This window comes from Rhamphochromis longiceps, linkage group LG12 (assembly GCF_057381845.1).
Source record: "Rhamphochromis longiceps isolate RC_006_pf linkage group LG12, R_longiceps_female_GT1.1, whole genome shotgun sequence".
NCBI classification, from domain to species: domain Eukaryota; kingdom Metazoa; phylum Chordata; class Actinopteri; order Cichliformes; family Cichlidae; genus Rhamphochromis; species Rhamphochromis longiceps.
The window spans coordinates 41853536-41875835 of NC_140568.1; the positions used below are offsets into that span (position 1 = coordinate 41853536).

Below are 22300 nucleotides of genomic sequence, written 5' to 3' on the forward strand. Positions count from 1 at the left end.
AAATTTCCAGCTGTGAGGAGGTCTGTGTTTGTGTGACTGACCGGCGATCCCCTGAAGGTCTTTGAGGGTGACCAGGTTGGAGCAGACGTGCTGCTGCCTGTAGATCGACTCTGACAGCAGGAAGTGAAGGTTGTGCAGCGGCATGGTGGAAACCAGGGGGAGCATTCCATCCTGATGGGGGATCTGGACTGAGATGTGGATCCTAAACCGGGACATACAGAGAAGAGCAGAAATTAGCATAAACTCTTGGTGAAGATGCTTATCTGGTTTAAAAAGCCGCTACGGACCGGTTGGGGTGCTCTTTGTGCTTGACGTCTAAGTATTTGAGTGTGGCGATAAAGGATTGAGCCTGGAAGCCTCTGGCGGTGCCCGTGGTGACGGGTGTGTGGCAGATGGAGCCCTCTGTGCCGATGGTGGCGATGTTGCTCCTCAGCGGTGTTCCCAGGTGTCCAGCTTTGTCTCTGGCCTGAGCCACGCAGCGAACGTGGAAGCGCCGGCTGAAATAAATGCTGTCCAGAACCTGAGAGACACGAGAGTTTCCACACACAGGGGAAAATTTTTAAACATAATTTTATTGTCTTACTGCCAATAAATCCTATTAAATAACAACCTAATGTATTCGCCTCTTAATTTCAGATTTATTTGACTCCTTAGTTTAACTCACCATATGGTTGACGCTAGTATACGGGGTTGTATCTGTGACCGTCTCAAAGGGGGATCGGGCGCCGCTGGTGTCAGTGGGAGCCGCCACTTCCCACGAGAAGTGAACTTGGGTCTGGTTGATTCCCGCCTCCTCACAGCGCTCCTTCATCACAGAGTACTTGGGGTAGTGAGGGTCACAGGGTGTGACACACACCAGAGGGTAACCTGGAGAGGGAGTCTTCTTGCTGCCCTCTTTGATCACCTCCTGGACATGATCGTAATCAGCGAGAGAGACCACCTGAGCAGGAAGGAGGTTGGGAGATCGTGTAAATGAGAGGAGTTCAGCTTTTACATTTCAAGGGGCTGGCGTACAAAACACAGTATGAGATGAGATTCCTCCTAAAAAGTCGTTTGGGGTAAAATCACCCACCATATAATATTTTAATGGCAGCTGAATAGATATGTTCATTGCAAGTGGTTCTGGTAAATGCATAAGAAATGTAAAAGCCTATAAACAAGTGCCTGAGGGAAAATGCTGCCCACGTTTGCTGCTGCTTTTTTGGAGTTCTCTGAATATGTATTAGGGGAGAGATGTGCTTTTGCCAGGAGTGGAGACGTTTCAAGTGACAGGTTCTCTAAGTGCTGCAGAAAATAGACAAAAGATTAAGTTCTCAGCTGAATGCTAAAGTTCTCCTAAAGGCTGAACATATCCTCCACTTCTGCTATTCTACTGCTCCTGCTTCATGTATCCTCCAAGGTTCCTTACAATAGGCGTGGCAGGTAGGATGAGACTTCCTGCCGCCTCCTGATCCAGAATGGTCACTGTGGCCATTGTGATCTCCCCAAGCACTGCCTCCACTGGGTCATCAGGCCCAAGGACCAATGAGAAGGACTCGTGCCACTCTCTGTCCTCATTGGACAAAATCTCCACTTTAAAGAGGATGTGGTCCATGCCTATGGAGAAAAAAAAAACATATTTACTCCCAGTAAAATCATCCCACTAACACTCTTCCCAAGTCCCAACGAGGAGCATTTTCAGCACTTACCCGGGGTGAATTTAAGCACTCGACTCTTGGGATTGTAGTCGACTCCAGATTGGGCCGATCCATCCCGGGTGCTGCAACGGATCTTGGACGTTCGGTCCAGATCTCCTCTGCGGATCACTTTGATGTTGAGCACTTCGATGCCATCTGGACCGGGAGGCTCTCTCACCTGAAAGGACGCCTGCTCGAACTCAATGGTGGGAGCTGGAGGAACGGGAGAAGTCTGACTGTCAATCATTTGCACATATAAAACTTTTAATCAGCTTCCAAAATAACAGGTGCATCCAATTAAAACTTATAGAACAGCGGTATAATAAAACCCACCTCCATTAAGGTTTTACTCGTTTTCTTTTTTTTTGATGGAAATAAATAAATACAAACATCAGGCACCAGGCGATAATTAAAAATGAGCCTGTCAGGGAATCAATTCGTGTCACATACATCTGTGCTTCGGGAGGATTTTTAAACATTATTTGTTGAAGTTGACCAAAAGTTGACCTTTGGAATACAAGCATGCTGATCCACACAGGTGTACACACGGGTGTTCACAGACGAGGACTACACCTTTCTTGGCTGCTGCCTCAAAGCACATTGTGCGCTGTCTATCTTGCGTGTTGCACAATATCGTTTATTATTTAGTATCTACTGATATCTACTGCTAGCTAGTTTATTGTGATGGTGCTGTATTTATTATGTTGCTCTTTTTTGTTTGTTTTCTCTTCTGTTTTTTTTTCTCCATACAGGTGATCCAGGTGTTTTGTTTTTCTTTCTTTCTTCCCCCCTTCTCACCGTCTCTTCTCCCCTCTGGTTTTCTTTCTCTCCCTCTCTTTCTTTCATTCTTTCTCCCTGTCCTATCCCCCAGTCATGTCTGTCCCGTTTGTAGCAACTGAAAATAAAATAAATTCATAATTATAATAAAGGTCAATCAAATGGACCAATATGGCAAGGCCATGATGATCCACTTGGTAAAATAAATCCGCTTGGCATCTTTCTTGGCCTTAAGACAACAATTCTGATGGCTAAAGATCCAAACGGGACACACAAAAAAAAAAAAGAAAAAAAAAAAAGAAAAAAAAAAAGAAGTTGACCAAAAGAAAAAACGAGGAACATTATCTTAAAATTAGTTTGGAAATCAGGAGCAAGTTCAACATACTCAGGATATTTTATCCATACCAGGCTTCAGTTATTCTAACATCAGCAATTAGGCTGAGGGGTCACACACTCGAAAAAATTAGTGACGCATAGTTCAAAAAGTGCAAGTAGACTATGATATACCTCAAATATGCAGTCAACAGGAAACAAAAGGAATGGTGACGACGTTTTCATTGGTTATTAAATCTATATAAACCCATCACCCAGTAATTCACAACTTAGTTTTGAGAGTTTTGTTCAGGAACCATTTCAATATTCCCCAAAAAAAAAAAAAAAAAAAAGTGGGAATGTTTTTTCAAAATAAAAGTCCTCAGCTTCTTTCATGTTAGTATCAGATAAAGGATGTAAAATGTATATATGTAGCTCTTTTTATGATATAAAACCTATCATTATTCTCTGACAGCATATCAGTAAATCCTGTTTAATGTGAATCACATGGCGATCAAGCGCCTGCTTACCATCTTCATCATTGGTGATGGTTACAGTGACAATATCATTGGCTCCCACCATGGCGCCGCTCCAGTGGTCACTGAGCGGTGTACCGAGATGCACCTGAAACTCCTCCTCAGGCTCGAACACTGAGTCGTCAATGATGTGAACTGTGCAGTTTTTCACCTGGAAAATGCACAATCGAAGCACCCTGATGAGCAGAGTCTGAGAACAAGGACACAAACATCAGGTCACATTTTGACTCAACATTTTACCTTCTCTCCTTTGAGGAAAGTGATGCGCGACTCATCTGCATTCCTTCTCTCCTCAAAGTCGTCCATCACCATGGCGGACATGGTCCGGGTGAAACAGCGCACCGATGACTTGAAGGAGAGGTCGCCGGTCCGGATGATGGGGATGTGGAGAAGGTTATCCTTCTCCTTCGCGGTGTAGGAGCTCTTCTCAAACTGCATGTTAGGAACTGAGAGAGAGCGACCAACATCTGATCAATGAAGGGTGTTTGACATGACACATGTGTATTAAAGCCTGCGATTGTTCTGTGAGGACGTACTGTCCTGGAACGTGTCCGCGATGATGACGTTGGCTTCATAGGGCTCTTGGAGGACAGCACCCTGAGGAGAACTGAGGAACACCACGAAGGACTCAGACCCCTCAATGGACGGGTTCTGGATGTCATCCATGATGGTTAAACTGCACGTCTGTTTAAAAAAGGGAGGTCAGATTAAATGATTTGCAAGGGTTATACGGGTGAATCTGTTATTTATCGAGGAATAAAAACACCTTCCTGGTAGCTGCAGTAGAAACTTGGTGAGCTCGGCTGATGATGTTATAAAAAAATGTTCATCTACTGTACGTAAAGATGTCAGTGTTGAAGAATTAACTCAGATCCAGCTGTGTACAAGTGCTGACACCGTTCTACGCATCCCAGAGGCAAAACTTCATACAGCGTATCCAGTTCAAGCTGCTTTATCTGCTCACAGTCTACAAGCTGCTTTTTTAACCCAGCATCCCCGACTGTCCTCCATCCTGTTTATCAATTATCTGATAGCCCATTGCACAGCTGGCTCAAGTGTTTTTGTTTGGGACGATAACATAACTGTGACATCTGTGCTAGGGTCTCCGTGCTATTTTCACTGTTGTAGCAAAATCATTGCCACTCCTAAAGTTGGACAAAAGTTGACCTACCTGAAGTTAACTGACTGCAGTGTGAGGGTGCATTAAAAAAAAGGATGATGGATGTTTTTTTTAATCACCCATCACACAGAACATGTAGAACAAGAGAAACAACATAACTGTTTCATTCTTAAAATATAAACTATAGAATTCGACTGTAGGTGAGAAGTCTGTCCTCACCTCGTCAGTTTTTCCAGGTTTGAATTCCACTTTCTTGGAGCTGGGAATGTAGTCGACCCCGGGGCTGGCTGACGGAGGGTCTGAAGGTCGGGTGGCGCACCACACAGAGGTCAGCGAGGACAGGTCGCTGCCATGACGCAGCACTGGTATTTCAATTGTGCCTGAGAGAGGGAAAAGTGAAATGCAAGGTAAAAAAATGTGAAATGTGGGAAGTTGCTGTGTTTTTGAGGGGTTATAAGATATTAATAACTCTAATTTACAAAGTTGTTTTGATCTTTACATAGAAAGTAATTTAAATCCTGATCTAAGAACAAAGTGACACAGAAACTGAATCTCGCAGCTTCTTTTAGCTGCAACTAATGATACTGTCTGTTCAACACTGTGGGGAAGATACCTTTGTATCAAAGATCAAAGCTACGCCAGCGAGAAGAAGGAGAAAAAGAAAGAAGTGGAAGAAGTTCAGCAGAAAGATGAGGCGCAGTGTAGCTGTCAGTGATGCTAATTATAAGAGAGGAAACAATCTATTCTGTGTCATGCTCCAAAACACGTCCAATGTTCCTAAATAAATGAAACAAGTAAAATATCACAGAGTGCAGTGATCTAACTGACGATGAGAAATGTTTCCACAAAACATGATGCACGTAAACTGGTTACACTAATATCATTAAATGTATCCATTATGAAACCTCCCATACAAAGACTACTTTCTAACAACTATTGGAAATGCCCTAAATTCCTAATGGAGAGCTATAAGAATAGGCATCACTTCAAACAACTCATATAAAAAAGTAATAAAGAAAATATAACCATTACTTATAAATTATGTAATTTTTTAAAATATTAAATCATTGTAAATACTGTCATGTGTACAAACACCTAATATTATAATGTATGGTAATAAATGTGTATCAAATAATTATTTTATAAATTATTCATGACGTACTGATGATAAAAATTATGTTCTGATGACATTCCATATAACATTTTTACATTATGTATTTCTTAACGATGACCTTAGACGTTATTGTTGTTTGATTAAGGTTTCAAAGGCTTCATTTAAAGCTGCTGCCAGGATATGCAGATGGATTACCAGTGAAACCAGTGACACCAGTTTTAAAGTGGTCTTCTCTCTTCTATTTTATATCTGCTTGTGTTTCGTAGCCTGTTTAGGCCCTGTCCAGGACTGGAGCTTCTACTTCCGCTTTCTGCCATCTCCTCCAGCTCCCAGCTCCCAGACTGTCACTGTGCTTGATTGATCTGGTACACCAATCCCTGCTTCAATCAAGCCGCACCATCAATCACACCACCAGCTTAAAATGAGCAGCAAAGCAGAGCTTATTATTCAGAGCTGCTTTGAGCTGCCATGCCACTCTGTCAGTCTGTATTATTTAGACTGTACCTTGACTGTGTTGTTTTAAATGTACTTTGGCTTTGTGCTGTTTTTAACTAGTTACACCTGTACTTTATATTTATTTGCTTAATTTTCAACTCGGGCAATAGCATCTATTTTGGCTGCATAACCTCTCAGTGTTTCTGGAGAGTGGAGCAGTGATCATCTCCAACATTCACACGTGATAAAAGTTTGTCTGTGAAGGTTCTCAGTCATCCAGGTCATCGTAGTCTAAGGGGCTTGGAAAGAAAAGCGTCTGGACTTCTTTAAGTTTCCTTGAAGCCTAGTTGGGTTTTTTATTTGTTATCATTTGTGATGAAAGTGAAACTACGCAGTGAGTGGGTTCACAGGTTTTATGCCAACCCAAGTGCCAACTCTTACACTCTTAAAATATCTATCATACTAACATTAATGTTTGTTTATAGATCATTTATACAGTCAAAAAAAATGATTACTACTAGTTAGAATGCTAATAATAAATATGTGTAACTAAAGTTTAATTAACTACTAATCTATCATTCATTGCTAATGATTATTGTGAAGTGCTAGCTACCAGTGCACTAGTTTTTTATAGGAAGCTATTAGCCGTTTGAAACATTTAATTTTTTTTACTTAAATTTAATTTAATTACGCAATAAGAAATATGAATTCATAAAGACATTACGCTGGTGGATGCACGAAAAAGGCTCATACCAGCATCTTCGCTGAAAGTAAACGTGGCGTTTCCAAGAGAAACAGTCGATGCATCGTTGGGTCCATCAATAATGACCTTGGCCACCGACACGTCGCCCATGCGTGCGTTATCGGAGGTGTCTGAAAGCACCAGCTCGAACTCCTCGGACAGTTCGTACTCGCTGTCATCGATGAGCTTAACATCACAGGTGGACATGCTGACTCCAGGACCGAAGATCACTCGGTTGTCGGTGGTCATGCCGCGGCTCTTGTAGTCAGAGCCGGACTCCAGAGCGTGGAGGCTGCTGCCCTGTGCTGACTTGGCTACGGTGTAGCAGAGAGCAGAGACTGTGCTGGAGGTATCACCTGAGCAGAAATGAAGAGAGACAACAAGGTCACACAGTGTGTGCAGGAACTAAAGTGAAAATGAAAAGAAAGAAATTATGAGAAAATTCGTGGAACATGAAATGTTAGAAACTCCTCTGCAGTGTGTACCTTTCCTTTCAATGGGAGCATGGATTAAGCCTGAGCTTTCATTGACATGGTAAATCTTCTTGTCAAACTGCAAAGTGGGTTCGTCTTCTGTGTCGTTGATGTTGACGACAGCGCGCGTGTTTCCACCCAGCAGTGCGTACACGGGCATGCTGAGCTCCACATGGAAGCTCTCGATCCCCTCAAACACCTTGTCGTCGTTAATGACTATAGTGCACACCTTTGTGTCCTCACGCTCATCAAACTGCACCTGGAAAACAATGAGAAGGAGGCATTAAAGAAGTGATTACAAAACCTTAACTTAACATAGGCTAGTTATAGATGATACACGTCACTGAATGTCAAGTAAAGCAAAAGTGTGCCCACTTTACTGAATCTTTTTCCTCCTCAAACCTCCATGTACACAAAGGAGTACCTCAGGGTTCCATATTAGGACCACTGATTTTCTTCCTCTGAAATAGGATGTTTGTAGTACAAACATTACGTTCCTGTTGTACTCCACTTAAAACTGATGAAAATGCAAAAAGATTCCAGGTTCACGTTACTCCCAAGATGTTAAGGTCAAAAACTGCTCGAAGCCGTGGATCTGTTTTTATGCTTGATGCTGTGGTCCACAAGTTCATGAACAGGAAAGTAAGACCTAACCTTGGATTATTTTGTTGTTACAAAGATAAATAAGATTTTAGCAGCATTTACTGGTTTCCAGACTAAATGAAGAACACAAACTCACAGGAGAGAAATAAAATCAATTAAAAGAGAAATGTTCATTTTTTAAACGTGGAATATCGAGTTTCTACCTGCCCAGCATATTCCACGTAGTCCTGCTGTCCAGGTCTGGATCCGACGCTGCTCGTGGAGGTGGCGCTGCCCTGTTCAGTGCGGCAGAGCACGATGGCGTACTGGTTGAGATTACCGGTTCGCTTCACGGTCACCGCCACTGTGCCGGCCTTCTCACTCACATTGTAGCTGTGGTGCCAATAGAAGAAGTAGGAAGGTAAAAGGGTGGGTGTCCAACGGATAATCTTTATAAAATATGTATATTTCTTTGAAATGGTGCAGACCTTTTGTGCTCAAAGCTGATGAGGGACCACTGGATGTGGAAGACATTGTCACTGACCACATTTGGTTTGCTGTCTTTGACCAGGAACTTGAAGTTGTCCATGGTTTCCTGGACGTTCTCCTGATGAAGCACGTACCGGATCAGACCCAGATTGATATCGGCTACAAAGAAAAACAGCCACATTAGTCTAAATTTATTTCTCTGTTTGGGGTTTTTAGTATTAGTGCTTCTATTAATGCTTCTTCATCAGTTCATTCATGTCTACCAATTGTTTTTTATGTTTCAATCACTTCATGTTTCAGTAGCCGTTTGGCTCGATTTCTTACTTTGTTACCGTCATGTTTTCTTCCACCCAGCAATGCTTTTCTGATCCTCCAGAGGATCCCAAGGAGATCTCAGGCCAGATGAGACATAAAGTATAAGCTCTCTGGTTTCTGGGTCTTGCTTATAATTTCCTTTGAGTTAGGTGTGCACTGATAATCTCTAAAGGAAAGATACCCAGGTGAGATCCCGCTGAATGTCTTAGAGCCTCACCCTGAAGTTGAGCTCAACGCTGCCTCAGAAGGAGATGAACATAATTATTTTAGCCATTCAGACTCAATTTTAATAAAATACCATTACTAAGAAGTGAACTGACTCAGATCAGGTCTGATGGGAGTCAGTCAAAAACGACCACACGGGTTCAAAATGTGCTGAAAATAATGTTTTAAATATGCCAGAAATGTCACAAAGCACTGCAGCAGGTTTTTAAATCAGCAGGAGAGCCAAATTCACACGATGGTCTTTAAAGACAATTAGTGCTGATTTTTATGCTTGCACACAAATTTACTGTGAGGAGGGGGACACCCAAAAAAGACTGATTGAATCTTAATAGTGAAAATCTTTTGCAAAGAAGGCATTTCTTGGAAAATATCACTTCCATAATTTGCAGCCTTGGGCCAATTCACAGTACTTGGAGAAATAAAATAGCCTGGAAATGAATGTGAAAGTTATTATTGGCTCTGGGTTTCTGCTCATTTACACCTTCCACAGAAGGTTGTAGAAAGGGAAACACTTAGATGTGAGCCCAGCTGCTTCAAAATTGGCCAAATGACCTTCAGGAAGCTCAGCATAAACACCACAGAGATGAAGACAGTACTAAATTATGCATTAATATCCAGAATAGTAATACCTCAAACATAATTTTTAGATTGCGTACAAGCATTTGGCAGAATATGGGAGCAAATGCTCACAGTCGGGATGATGTTGATTACTAGAAATCTCATCTGTTTTATTTATTCATATTGCCTCCATCTCTCGTGCTCAGGCTAAGGGTTATTTCACTTATTGGAAATTTATTATCATTAAGAAAATGATGTTTACAAGCTTCAAATTGAGCATGCGACACATCAAAGTGGCTGTTTATACTTGCTCTCTGCAGCCTGGAGGATCAACATTTTACAACAGCAGGCTGACACTGATCCTCGTCTGCAGCCTTGAGGTGAACATAAGCAGGCTCATAATGAGAGCACTGCTGATTTAAACTGCAAATTAGCTGAGTAAACGTGTGCAACGGGAAATACAGCAGATAGGTGGTGTCGTTCAGCGGAGAAATGATCAGAGCGAAGAATGTGGGGTCAAGCTTTTGTCCCTCCTTCTCACTGTGAAGACAAAATGTGACGGAGTCTTTTGTTTTCCCCTCCTCTACCTTCCAACAGGCACCGAGTTTTCTCTGCAGCGGCACGAAGGATGCGGGATGAACAGAAGAGGGCACCGATGCAACACTGAACTGGTGCAGTGAAGGAAACAGGTGGCTCTCTATACACTGATAGAGAAGTCTTTGTGGTTTATGTCATCCGTTGAGGGAGTTTAGAAGGAAAGCCCAGGAGCAGCGGGTTTCCAATATGTGAGTCCCAACTGCTCTGAGGCATAGCTAATCCTCAGGCATTAAAAAGTCCTTCAAATGAAACTATCTCAGAAGAGAAAAAAGATTGAACTTGAAGGGAGTCAGAAAGCCATGGCTTCATTTTAAAGAGTCATAAGGGTTTGATTTGGAAACGTAAACTGGCACTAACTGCAGCTTTACACAGTATATCCCAACTATGACTGCGGTGATCCCACACTAACCTGATAAGATAACCATCCTGCATATCAAAAAGTAGCCTTCATTTCCTTTTAATATCGTACACCATCAGCCCATTGATGTGAGTTTTTAAAATGCACATGTAGTACATGGTTTATTAGTATTCAGTATGACACAAAAAAGGAAAATTATCCTAATTTTTTATGAATATTTGAAGCAGGAAAAGTAAAAAAACATCAAAGCTCACAGAAGGAGGGGAAAAGCAAAACTGCACCCACTCTTTTGCTCAACCTGTGTTGAGCTGATGGAAATTTTCTTTGATATAAATATATTTGAGAACACTTTGGTGGATAAGCACAATCGTGTGGATATCAGCTTCTGGACCAATCAGGATTTGGCCCTGATTGGTTCCAACATGTCACAGAGAGTTGCAAAAGTGTCACCACTTTAAACACAGACTCTCTGGATAAATTTGATGAACTGAGTCTTTTTTTGGACAAGGATCGAAGCTGTCTGAGGAGGAGAAGTTAAGAGGGATGGGTTGTCTAATAAGTTAAACTGTTACTGCTGTAAATATAAAGGCAACAGAGAGAGCTTCGGTACCTTGTGTGAATGTGGTAATGGGGTTCCCAGGTTTCAGCTTGCTCTCCAGGAAGCCGTGCTTTGGCTCTGTGGTGATCTCATAAACCAGCTGTCCATCATCTGTGTCCGGGTCCATGGTCAGCAGCTCCTTCTTGGTGATCAGATTGGTGGCCTGACAGACATCAGACAGGATTGACTCAAATTTCCTGTTTTTCAGTTTTCACTGCACAGAAATCATCTCACAGTGCAAGAATTCATTACTGGGGATTTCATTCACAATGTCACACTGTGATTCAGCTGAGCAGGAAGCTTTTCTTTTCAATTTCAGCTTCCCTGATGTAGCTATCATAGCAAAAATACCGCTGTTAAGAAGCGTCGCTTCACTACTGGCTCAAAAAACAGAAATCAGCATATCCAACATCACAACACCAACTAAAAAACGTGTTTGCTTCTGTATCTGATCTCGACATTGACATTCAGCCAACAAAATTTTGAAGAGCCCCTCCTCTGAAGGGCAAAGTAGTTAACTTTTCTATTCTGTTAATGGACAGCATCTGGTTTATGTGGGTTATAAACTCGCTAATTGTTCCAGTGAGTTTGGATAAATTATTGGGAAATGCTATTGTACACACTGATCTCCCCACTTAAGTACAGATTAGCATCCAAACTGTTGTTATTTGACTCTTAGTTGGATGAAGGACTTTAGACTGATCTCTACGTCGTCTTTACAAGTTTTCCAAAGTTTAAAACCACCAGCATGCACATCTGGAACATCACCACAGAAGGTGATGTGATGGCTTAAAAAGTTTTTTGGTGTGTCTCGTATATTTTAAAGATGTTTCATTTATGATTATTACAAATACGTTTCAATGTATCCAACAAACAAAGTTCAGCTGTGTTTTTTTTTAAGCCGTTTCTTCTGCAAACTACTTTGCAACCAACCTTCTTTTTAGATTTGCCAGTAACTTCTACGTGGATGCTGGGTTGGGAACTACAGTTCTGGAAATCCTTGATTTGAACATTTTCAGGTTCAGGTTATTTTATTTTTAACCGTAGGTAGATTTGGTCTCGTGAATTGAAGAAACAACAGAAAACAAAAAAGCAGAGCAAAAAATACTGACAACAAAAATTTATACTAATTTTGGCCATCATGTAATCCACAAAAGTGACTTTTTAAACCTTGTCGTTTTACAGTTTGGGACCAGAAGCCTTTGTCTGGGAGGAAGAAAAACAAATCTCACTGTGTAAAGAAAAATGAAACCAGCCAACCGCTGCAACTGTCTGGTGGACAGGGAACTTCAGCTGTGGTTCATCAGTCAACCTGTTAGACCACAGAGTTTCTGCTCTTTTCAGATAACTATCCAAACCACAACAACTAAAAGGACAAAACAGATTCAATAAAAGCACGAAGAAATAAAACCATCATGGTTTTATCAATGTGGAAACAAGAAAGCCTTCTTAAACACGAGAGCTGCTGGTGCTCCTTCCTGCACACAGCTTCACAGTTTGCTTTGAAAATCATCTTTGAATCAAAAGTGAGATATTTATAACTCTGAACACTTTCCACATTTTGATTGCACGCTCCTATGTTAGAGGCAGGGCAACGATGCTGTAATGCATGCCCTGCTTCACCTAAATGACTAAAGAGGACCACAATTAGCAACCGAAACATCGTGTTGTATTAAATCACAGGTGTTGAACTCCAGGCCTCGAGGGCCGGTGTCCTACAGGTTTTAGATGTTTCCTTGATCCAACACAGCTGATTTAAATGGATAAATGACCTCCTCAACATGTCTTGAAGTTCTCCAGAAACTTGCTAATGAACTAATCATTTGATTCAGGTGTGTTGACCCAAGGTGATGTCTAAAACCTGCAGGACACCGGCCCTCGAGGCCTGGAGTTCGACACCCCTGTATTAAATGAAACTCAGTAAGAAATTGTTTTGAAATTGCCTCCCCCTGCAGGCCATAACAAAAACTGCACTATCATGGGACCACCTACTTGCTCCTTTCTCAACCTCAGGCGATCCATGTTTGCACATGGAAGTCTAGGATATCCCAGAACACAGCTGCACCTCCAAATATTAATGAGTTCAGATGGAATAATTTTCTTTGACCAAAGGTCTCCTGCCTATATGATCAATTGGTAATGGTCAGGTTTTGCTTTCCCCTCCAGCACTCAGGAGAAGATACTGGAGTGTAACAGTATGATAATTTGGCTCAGTGATAAAACACCCAGGACTTAATTACCTGCAGTGCAAACACAGCAAAGGCTGAGAATAAATGAACGATGTGACATATTTACAGTGCCTACCAAACAAACCTGTGCGCTGCATTGCGATGAGGTGTGCAAGCCAGCAGGTGGAGGTGGAGGGGCTAATTTCAGAACAAACAGTGATGGAGCTTCTCCTTCGCACTTCACACAGACACATTTACTCTGCTGGAGAATATTCAGGCAGAGCAGGGTGTGCTGGCACTTTTTAAAACATAATTTGCTCAGAGAGAGTTCTGCTGAGCAAACATGCAGCTCATTTAAACACATCTGAATTATCCTGATGTCTCCGTCCTCTGCTGGTATCCAATTAAAGGTAATAAATTAGAAAAAGTTCTCTTCAGTGTCCGCTGTTCTCACTTTACGGCTATTAAACATCACAAATAGTTTAATTAGATTTGTTTCCTAAATGCCTACTAACTTGGATTTCTGCAGAATTTATTATCACCACTGTGGGACCTGGATTTAATAAATATGGGAAGGACACCAGGTTTTGTGCATGTAGTGTGTACAATAGCAAATGCCCACTACCTGAAATCTAAATCTTTGGCTATTTCTGTCCATCTCCTCACTTCAGTCAGAAGCTACAGCACACATCAGCGACTTCTGCTGTCCAAATTTGTTTTGGTGTGTGCCAGTTTTTTTACACAGGGGTCAGTGTCCCCTCAATCAGTGCACCGCTACATGCTGCATTTCGGTTTGCTGGTTAGTAGCAGCAGCAGCCACGCTCAGATAGTCAAGCTAAATTTGTTATTCCACACCACACACTGTGATGCAGTCTCGAGTCACAAGACTCGGCGTCAGACCTTGACCTTGAGATCAAGGTCACTGATTTTTGCGTGAATAGTACTAGAGGTATCTATGGTATCAATTTGAAAACCCAAAACTGGTTCATCTTCAAGTCATCGTATTCACAAATCTGGGCATCCATGCCAACTGCCTGCGTGCCGTATCGGCTTTTTACAGCTGGGGGGGTAAAAAGTTTAATGAATTAAAGACCTTTTGTTCTTGCACACCTCGGGGCTGCGGTTTCTCCCACATTACTCCCTGGAATCGATGTCTTCCTCTACTCTCACCTCTGACACGTGCACTGGATCTCTTCAGTGTGTCAAAACATTACAGACATCTTTAACATCCTTAAACTTAATTTTTGAAACTTTATGGATCATATGAACATGTAGTCTCAAGCCTTGTTTTTGCCCGTCATGCATATGGTTGTCTCTCCTCTGGTGTGCATATGTAATAGAATGCAAGTGAAACTGCGTGTGCTTATTGTCTGAGGGAGGTCATTTACTTCATCATCTCCAGCCACAAAGCAGACCAGTCTGCCACTGATGCTATGGATGTAAACATCAGTCTTACTGGTAACGTAATAGCAGGTTTGTGGCATTTTTGTTCAATCATTTCTTCTCTCTAAGAGATTACATTGGACAGTTGAACGTGCCCGAGAAGATGAGCTTGACCTTGACATTCGACATTTTTATGGATCTGTTCTCTTTTAATCAAACCCCACATTCATTTTACTCATGATCAGATGGAAAAATAAAAATGTGTCCCTGCATCGTTATCGTACCTTGTTATCCATGTACTCCAGCCACTGCAGTCCCAGGTTGGTGAAAATTAACGGCGTTCCATCATCAACTGGCAGGATATCTATCTTGAACTTCTGGGGAGCGGCTGTCACTATCTGGAAAACCCAAAAATGAAAGAAATTAAAAACAATTTTTAAAGACCGCAAACACGGTTTAAGTGAATTTTAACAAGTAGTAAAAACTACAGTGTTAAAAGGACAGCGTGTCTAACTTTCTTGTGTTTTCCTGCTGGCGACTGATCCAGTGAAACTTCTGAGCTCCTCCTTGTTCAGGATTTCTACTCAACTAAAACAAAATCCCCTGCATGTATCGCTCATCCCAGCTGATCCAAAGTAAAACTTAATTAATGATAATACTCGTGTCTGGCAATACAACAGACATGACCAATACAAACTGAACTATAGCAAACCTCAAATGTACTTTGATTAATTACCATAATACCCTCATAATCTGGAATTAGAGCGCTTACAGTAATTCTTCACACAACTCGACATGAACAGAGTTTATTACAGCAGTGTGATGTTCAGAGTTCAGCTGTGAGTTTAACAGGCTGAAAATTCTAAATATATCAACAGATTATGGAAACGGAAAAACACACATAATTAACATAATTATATGATCAGCGCTTTTTGTCAGTTTTGTGTATTGATTGCTTTAAATGATGGTCGAATGGTGCATCACTGTCAATTATGGGATCTTCTCCTGCCAAAGGAGATAATGAAGGTGAGTTGAATCATCTTTTCTCAGTATTTAGACAATTCGACCAGCTCTTATTATGGCTGCCACGCGCTTACTTCGCTTCACTCAGTTAAAAACCTTTCTAAGAAAAAGTGACTACTCAAAGGCATCCTTGACCTTTAAAATGAAGCAGGAAACAAACAGAAGATAATTGACTCTGGAGACGAGCTCGAGCATGATCGCAGACAGTGAAGCACAGAAGACAGAAGCACATGAACGAGACGGAGCACAGACAGGGAGACGCTGGAGCTCAGGAACACAAACTTAAACATATTAAATAAGTGTTTAAGCTCAAAGAAAGCACAAAAACACTAAACTTAGACACCCAGCTATTAAAATACGCCTTCAGACTTTGGAGTAAATTGTTCTTCTTTATGCAATATCAGGTTGCAAAAAGCTGTGCTAGAGACATGCACAGACTTCACTGTAGGTTCCACTTGAAGTCATTCTCATTGAACAAAGTTTTGAAAGCTCAAAATGTTGTTAGGAACCATTTAAAGGTTCTGCTGGGTTTTACTTTATTGATTCAGCCGCTTCCAACAGCGATGGCAGGCTGAATCAGATAAGTTACTCCAGTATGCACAGTTACCGCCTGCTGTCTGAGGTGCATGAGGGAGCAACTAATCACCACAAGAGAGGCTAATAAGGCCAACTTTGACACGTGCCATTTGAAGGCTGAGCTTGTCCACACAGTTTATAGCAACTCATACATTATTTAATAACACAGCAGCTCCAGTGGGAATGAAACCGAAACGACAGCAGCGATAATGCCACGAAGCATCTACTGAGCTACAGAGCACGCGTGGCTGTCGAGCCAAATGTCCCCAGGTGATGGAAAGATAATAAACCCAAGGCTGGGAAGTGTGTGTTTGCGATCGGGGATGTCAATACCTACACGCTGTCATTCAGTTTAATCATATGGGCTATTAGTAATGACAGGTGGTGGAGCTGAGGGGGGAAAACTGACAAGCAGAGGAGTCAATTCACCCTGAGGCTTGCTCATAACCATAAAGCTGACATTACCACTGCACACACATTCGTCCTTCTGTAGTTGTAGGGACCTTTGTGTGATGGTTTCTGGTCTAGCTGTGAAAACAAAACACTCGCAAGGATGTCAAAGTGCATCCAGGGCAAACATGCGTGGAATAAGCCCCTCCTCACGGACCATCTTACAATCCTCGATAGTGGCGACGGGTTAATACATTTCTAGAGACAACATAGTGTGCTGCACTTTTGTTTGCCCAAGTGGCAACTCCTCAGCTAAAGAATAGAGAAGCGCTAAAATGTAGTTCCTCTGATGTCCACTAGAGGCTGGCTCCGAATTTGAGGTTTTACTTCAGAATTGTTACTGTTTCCATTTAGGAAACATAAACCACTGTTTATCTATTTCACCTGCTTCAGTGCAAATGACAGTAACAGGATTTTAGATCTGCTTTTTGCCAGTGTCACTGCTGGTAGCATTACGCTGTACCTGCAATCCATTCGGGTGGCACAGGTAGTGACAGATTGTGACACATCCATACGGACCAAAGATTTCCTGTGTGTTGCAGCACAGCACTTTTTCGTGTTTTAGGTAAACTGTCCATTGTGTGGCCCTTCACTGAATCTATGTGAGTTTTCAGGGCAGCAGATAATTAAATACGCACATTTAATAACACAAAACTTTGTGTGTCTCCGCTCTGTAGGACTCTAAATATTATTCAGATGAAATGAGCTGCAAACATAAAGCTGCTCCTTCCATGCTACAGAAATAGCCTGTCCTTCCAAACATGTCCTTTGCAAAAATATTTTCACTGTGTTTCCGGAGGTGTCCGCCCTTTGCAAAAGCCCCCAGCTTCTGTCCTCACAAAGACAGAAGCACATGAATACACCCACAAATTCACAAAAGGTCAGAGCAGGCACACTCTCGCAGACATGCCCTCACTCTGCCATTTCAATCATCCCACTGTAATAAAACTCCAGAAGGTGCCTTTTATACACACACTGATACACTCACACACACACACCTCTTTTCCGTCGTCCTCCACCATGAAGAGCAGGTTGGTGCTGTCGGTCACGGTGAAGGTGAAGCGGTCTTTGAGCGAGTTGGAGCCGTCGTGGTTGTAGCTGATGCGGTTCTGGTAGATGTCGTCCATGGTGAAGCTGCTGGTCTGTCGGTAGTGTTGGCCGTTGATGGTGCGCTCGATGGTGCCATGTCGAGGAGCCTGGACGACGCTGAAGATGACGGACTCCGCCTGGAGGAAGGTCGTGTTATAGGAGGAAAAATGCAGGGAAAGGAAGGACGGCTCAGTGATATCGTCTGCAATGTCTCCCTAGGATGAAGCTACATAAGGAGCCGTGTTTGTTCTGCACAACCAACAAACAGCCAAGCATGCAAAATAGTGAGAACTCAAATTCAGGAATCAGCTTCAAAATATCTATCTAGTGCCGGACTTTAACATCACTTTCGGGTGTTATTCTCTAAAATTCTACAGTGAAGCAGTAGAAAATAAATCTTCACGTTTTTACTGAGAATTACAGATTTATGGGATTAACAGTGTTGGATTATCCCTTAAACCGGCTGCTTAGTTTAGCCAGCTTAGGTAATGATCTCAAAATAAATATTCAGATTTTCTAAACTGGTAACTGTACTGCTTTGATATCATTCCAAACATGATGCCAATTAGTTCGCGAATCATACCAAGCTTCAAAGATATTATCTGTTTATATTGTGCAGCTCATAAAGCGAATCAGATGCTTAAAGAAGGAAAAAGGCAAAAGAGCTCATTGAAATTACTTCATATAAATTTTATACTTACTATTAACTCAATATATGAGTTATATATTAACAATATATGCAGCAGAGGATGGAGAGCAACATTTGCCTTCGTTTAGCCTTAATTAAAGCAGAAGCATGAGTGTGCATGCTGCAGAAATCAGTCCTCGAATGCTTTATTTTGACCTCAGTTACACATTTGAAAAGTTTTTTGTTTTGTTTTCCTTTAAGATCTTCTGAAGTGCTCAAAGCATCTCTGTCATCGTTCCTTCTCCAGAAGGTGACACCTGATTCTTATCATGATGTCACACATATACTGTAATTAAAGCTGTGAAAGACTTGCAGAAAACGTATGTAGCCAGTGTGTTACCTCTGTGTCCGCATCGGTGGCTTTCAGCTCAAACTCAGTGATGGTCTTTCTTACACCCTCCTGCACCCTCATGCCAGGGACCTGAAGAAGAGGCAGGGAGTCGTCCACAGGCTTGATGGTGATGTAGAAAGTCTGGGCAACCTGATGACAAAGAACAAATAATAAGATGATGAAACTGTTACACACATGCGTAACCAAAAATACATCCTGTCATCAACGTCCTACTTTCCACCAAAAACTTTCTCAACAATTCAGCAAATAGAAAAGTCTCACTATGATGAAAAAGTTTAACCCCAGATGGCATAACCCAAATACCACAAACTGCATTAATACAGAATTGGCATGCCCTCAAGTAATCCCATCTCCTCGCAGGGGCAGAACAATATTCTGCTTTGGTATCATTAAAATACCCCCCCCTCTAATCTTAAAGCAAAACACTTGATTATAAATATGCAGTAGTTCTCAGTTGTCAGGCTTCTCAGAGTTAGCAAAAGTACAAAAGGGCTACACAATTTCATCAACTAGCACAGTGGCCACAAAGCTTCCACACATTGCAGTCAGCCAGGCGTGAAGGCCAAATGACCTTTTTCACATGTTTGCTCGAGTCCTTGTGATCCTCATTAGTTCGGATTAGCGAGGCAGATTTATGCATGAGGTGACCCGGGATAGGAAGCTACCACTTTCTTGCTGTTATAAAAGCTTTAGAGTTTGTTAGATTTTTAGATTTCTTTCATATCTTTCAATTTTATGGCATCGTTAAGGTTTTTTAATTAAGCTAAGCTTTTAAGTGATCAGAAAACATTTCTCTTTCTGGTTTTCTTTCTTAATTCCTGCCAACAGCTTGTTTTCTGCACCATTTAAGGTTGTTCCCTGCACTTGAGCTTAAAGGTCCCTCTTTGGACACACAAGGACTGCTGACTTATTTCTTGGCCAAACCGGGAACAAAGTTATTTGTCTTTAGGAAGAACATATAACATTTCAGAGCTTCTGTTGTAGTCAGTAGATATCTGCATCAAGACCTCCTTCATGAATGAATTTCAAAATGTGTTAAGCTACCAGGTATCGTAAAAATCTTCTGCCATTCACCTCATTTGTCCCGTCGGACACAGTGAAGGAGAACTGGTCAGCATGTTTCTCTTCTTCACTGCTGTGGACGTACTGGATGCTGCGTGATGCCAGGTCAGCCTGTGTGAAGGTGCTGATCCTGGTGCCTAAAGAGACAAAAGAGAGAAAAGTAGTCGTTAAGCCCAAAAACGTCCATTATGTTTGTTATTTCATCTTTCATATTTTGGTATGCGATGGTTTTACACTGCTAAAAAAATAGGTTATGCTTGATGATCACAGCATAACACAAAGTTGGTTATACTTAAATCTGTCCAATTAAGAAGCAGAAACCACTGTGAGTCTATTTCAACCTCGTTAGTTTAATATTAAAGCAACAGCAGGTGCAAAACTACAAAACTCTGGAACAGGGACTGGCTTGGCAGACCGTTGCTCTCTCCTGATCCCTCCTGACTGATTTTTGTCTACCTTTGATTTTCTTTGTGTTCATTCTGGTGTCCATTCCACCAGTTCTGGTGGTCTCGGGCAAATGCCAGTTCAATAAAGTGAGAAACTTCAGAGATGAATTCTTCCGCGTCTGTTTCCGTTATGTTTCCATGTGATGTCTCATCCTTCATATTTTGTTGTGACATGTGTTTGAAAGCCACCGTGGCATTTTCTGACCACACACTGAGTTTGTTTCCTCAATTTGGCTCTTATCAAATTTACATGGGGATAAAACTAAACTGAGACTGAAGTCAAACTGAAATAATAATGCTTCTCTTTACTCTGTGTTGCCTCTGCAGATTAAAACCCAGTGGGAAACATAATCAGGTTTGTCTGCAACAATCCAGCATCACTCAGCATGAAACTAAAGGTGACTGTCTTAAAAACAAGAACTTCCCAGGAGTTCTGTTATCCTCGCTTATTGTGGATGCAAAGACCTGATGCAGCCATTCGTAAGAACGCATTTATGGTTATTCCTGACATACAAAGTGTGCAACAGACACATTACATAGTTATCTATGATGTGCATTAATAAAGAAAAGGACAGAACTTCTTCTGAATTTCCATTTTCATTGATTTCCAGCTGTGATATTTCATTTTCCAACATTTTCACATTGGACAGTTTAACAAACCCATAATATTATCACATAAATTGCGATATTAAATAAAACAAGGAGTCAAACAGAAAAACAAACAAACAAAAAATGGTTTTAAATCCTGATTTGTATCAGCTTCCAGTTAACTGGTAGCTGATACAAATCAGGCACAAGAAAATGAGAGAAAGAGCGCTGAATTAGAAAAATGATCCTACCAGCTTCAAGAAAAAGAAGGTGAAAGGAGAAAGAATGGGCTCTCCAAGACAAAAAGAATCAGGAGCTCCAAGAAAAGCTTGATGAAGCTCTGGAAAAAAATTAAAGAAATCCACCAAGACAAGAAACAACAGCCCATAGAGCAGAGAGACATGCAGAGCAAACTCCAAGGCATGGAGGAAAAATGCAAAGCACTGCAGGTAAAGCATAAGAAAACTCTGCACAAAAATCAACAGTTGCTTCAAGACAAGAAGCAAATGGAAATGAAACAGAAACAAAAGGACTCCAAGCTTGAAGAGATGGAGGAAAAACACAGATTGCTCCAAATAAAGCTCGATAAAACAGTGCACAGAAATAAAGAGTTGCTTCAAGAAAAAGACCAACAGAAAATACAACAGGAAGAAGAAAAACTTATTCTCCAGAAGAAAAACACTCCAAGAATTGTATAATGAAACGAAGTACAAAACAACTGTACTGGAAGGAGAAAAGAAAAAACTGCTCAGAGATGCAGCATCGCATCAATGAAATGCTGAGAAACAACACAGAACTTGAGAAACTTTCCAACAATTTGAAGTACAAAAACACTGAAATCCAGGCGCAAAAACAACAGAAAACACACGAAGACCTGCAGCGTAGACTTCAAGAAATCCAGAAGAGAAACCAGCATTTAGAAGACATGCACAAGAAAGCAGAACAGAGAAATACAGATATGCACAAAGCAAAGCGAATGGAGAAGGCAACAGTTAAAGAACTGAAAGACAAGCTTGAAGGAAAACAAGAAGAATTAGAAAACATGGTGAAACGATGCAACAAACTTGAGAAAGAAAACGCAGAAACAGTCGATGAGCTGAAAACCCTCAACGAGCAGAAAACACTGCTCGTGCAACAGTGTCTGAAAAAGAAGGGAAAACGCCTCCACTGGTTCTGGAGGAGGGACACTGCTGCTCCTCACCTGATGTAACCTCGTTTTCTTCCACCTCTATTCCATCTTAATTTTCACCACTCCTCTCCCCTCCCTTCTTCATCCTTTTTTCACCCTCACCCCCCCGACCAGTCCCGGCAGTTGACTGCCCCCTCCTGAGCCTGGTTCTGCCATAAGTTTCTCCTTTAGCTTTCTTTCATTTTAAAAGGAGTTTTTCCTATCCACTGTCGCCTGGTGCTTGCTCAGAGGGGATTGTTGGGGGTTTCTCTCCTCTCTCTTTTGCCTTCTTTTTCCCCTCTCTTATTCCTCTCTTTTTGCCCCGTCTACACTCCCTTTACCCTCTTCTTTTCACCCCCCCACCACCTCCTTTTCCATTCCCTCCATCATCTGGGGGGAG

The 22300-nt window shown here is 41.6% G+C and overlaps 1 protein-coding gene across 2 annotated transcripts in view; it reads right to left on the bottom strand.

The window, feature by feature from the left end:
* Window positions 1-22300, bottom strand: part of fras1 (Fraser extracellular matrix complex subunit 1) — a 306843-nt gene that overhangs the window by 9319 nt on the left and 275224 nt on the right. For both annotated transcript variants that reach the window (XM_085426433.1, XM_085426432.1), the window contains exons 47-64: window positions 19711-19835; window positions 18625-18765; window positions 17506-17733; window positions 14743-14856; window positions 10920-11070; window positions 8256-8415; window positions 7992-8160; window positions 7198-7444; window positions 6724-7068; window positions 4641-4801; window positions 3838-3985; window positions 3542-3747; window positions 3296-3452; window positions 1689-1889; window positions 1409-1596; window positions 665-940; window positions 288-520; window positions 42-202 (exon numbers count right to left, since the gene is read on the bottom strand). In XM_085426433.1, the coding sequence (XP_085282559.1) occupies window positions 42-202; window positions 288-520; window positions 665-940; window positions 1409-1596; window positions 1689-1889; window positions 3296-3452; window positions 3542-3747; window positions 3838-3985; window positions 4641-4801; window positions 6724-7068; window positions 7198-7444; window positions 7992-8160; window positions 8256-8415; window positions 10920-11070; window positions 14743-14856; window positions 17506-17733; window positions 18625-18765; window positions 19711-19835 (3411 nt within the window). The remainder of the gene's footprint in view (window positions 1-41; window positions 203-287; window positions 521-664; window positions 941-1408; window positions 1597-1688; window positions 1890-3295; window positions 3453-3541; window positions 3748-3837; window positions 3986-4640; window positions 4802-6723; window positions 7069-7197; window positions 7445-7991; window positions 8161-8255; window positions 8416-10919; window positions 11071-14742; window positions 14857-17505; window positions 17734-18624; window positions 18766-19710; window positions 19836-22300) is intronic.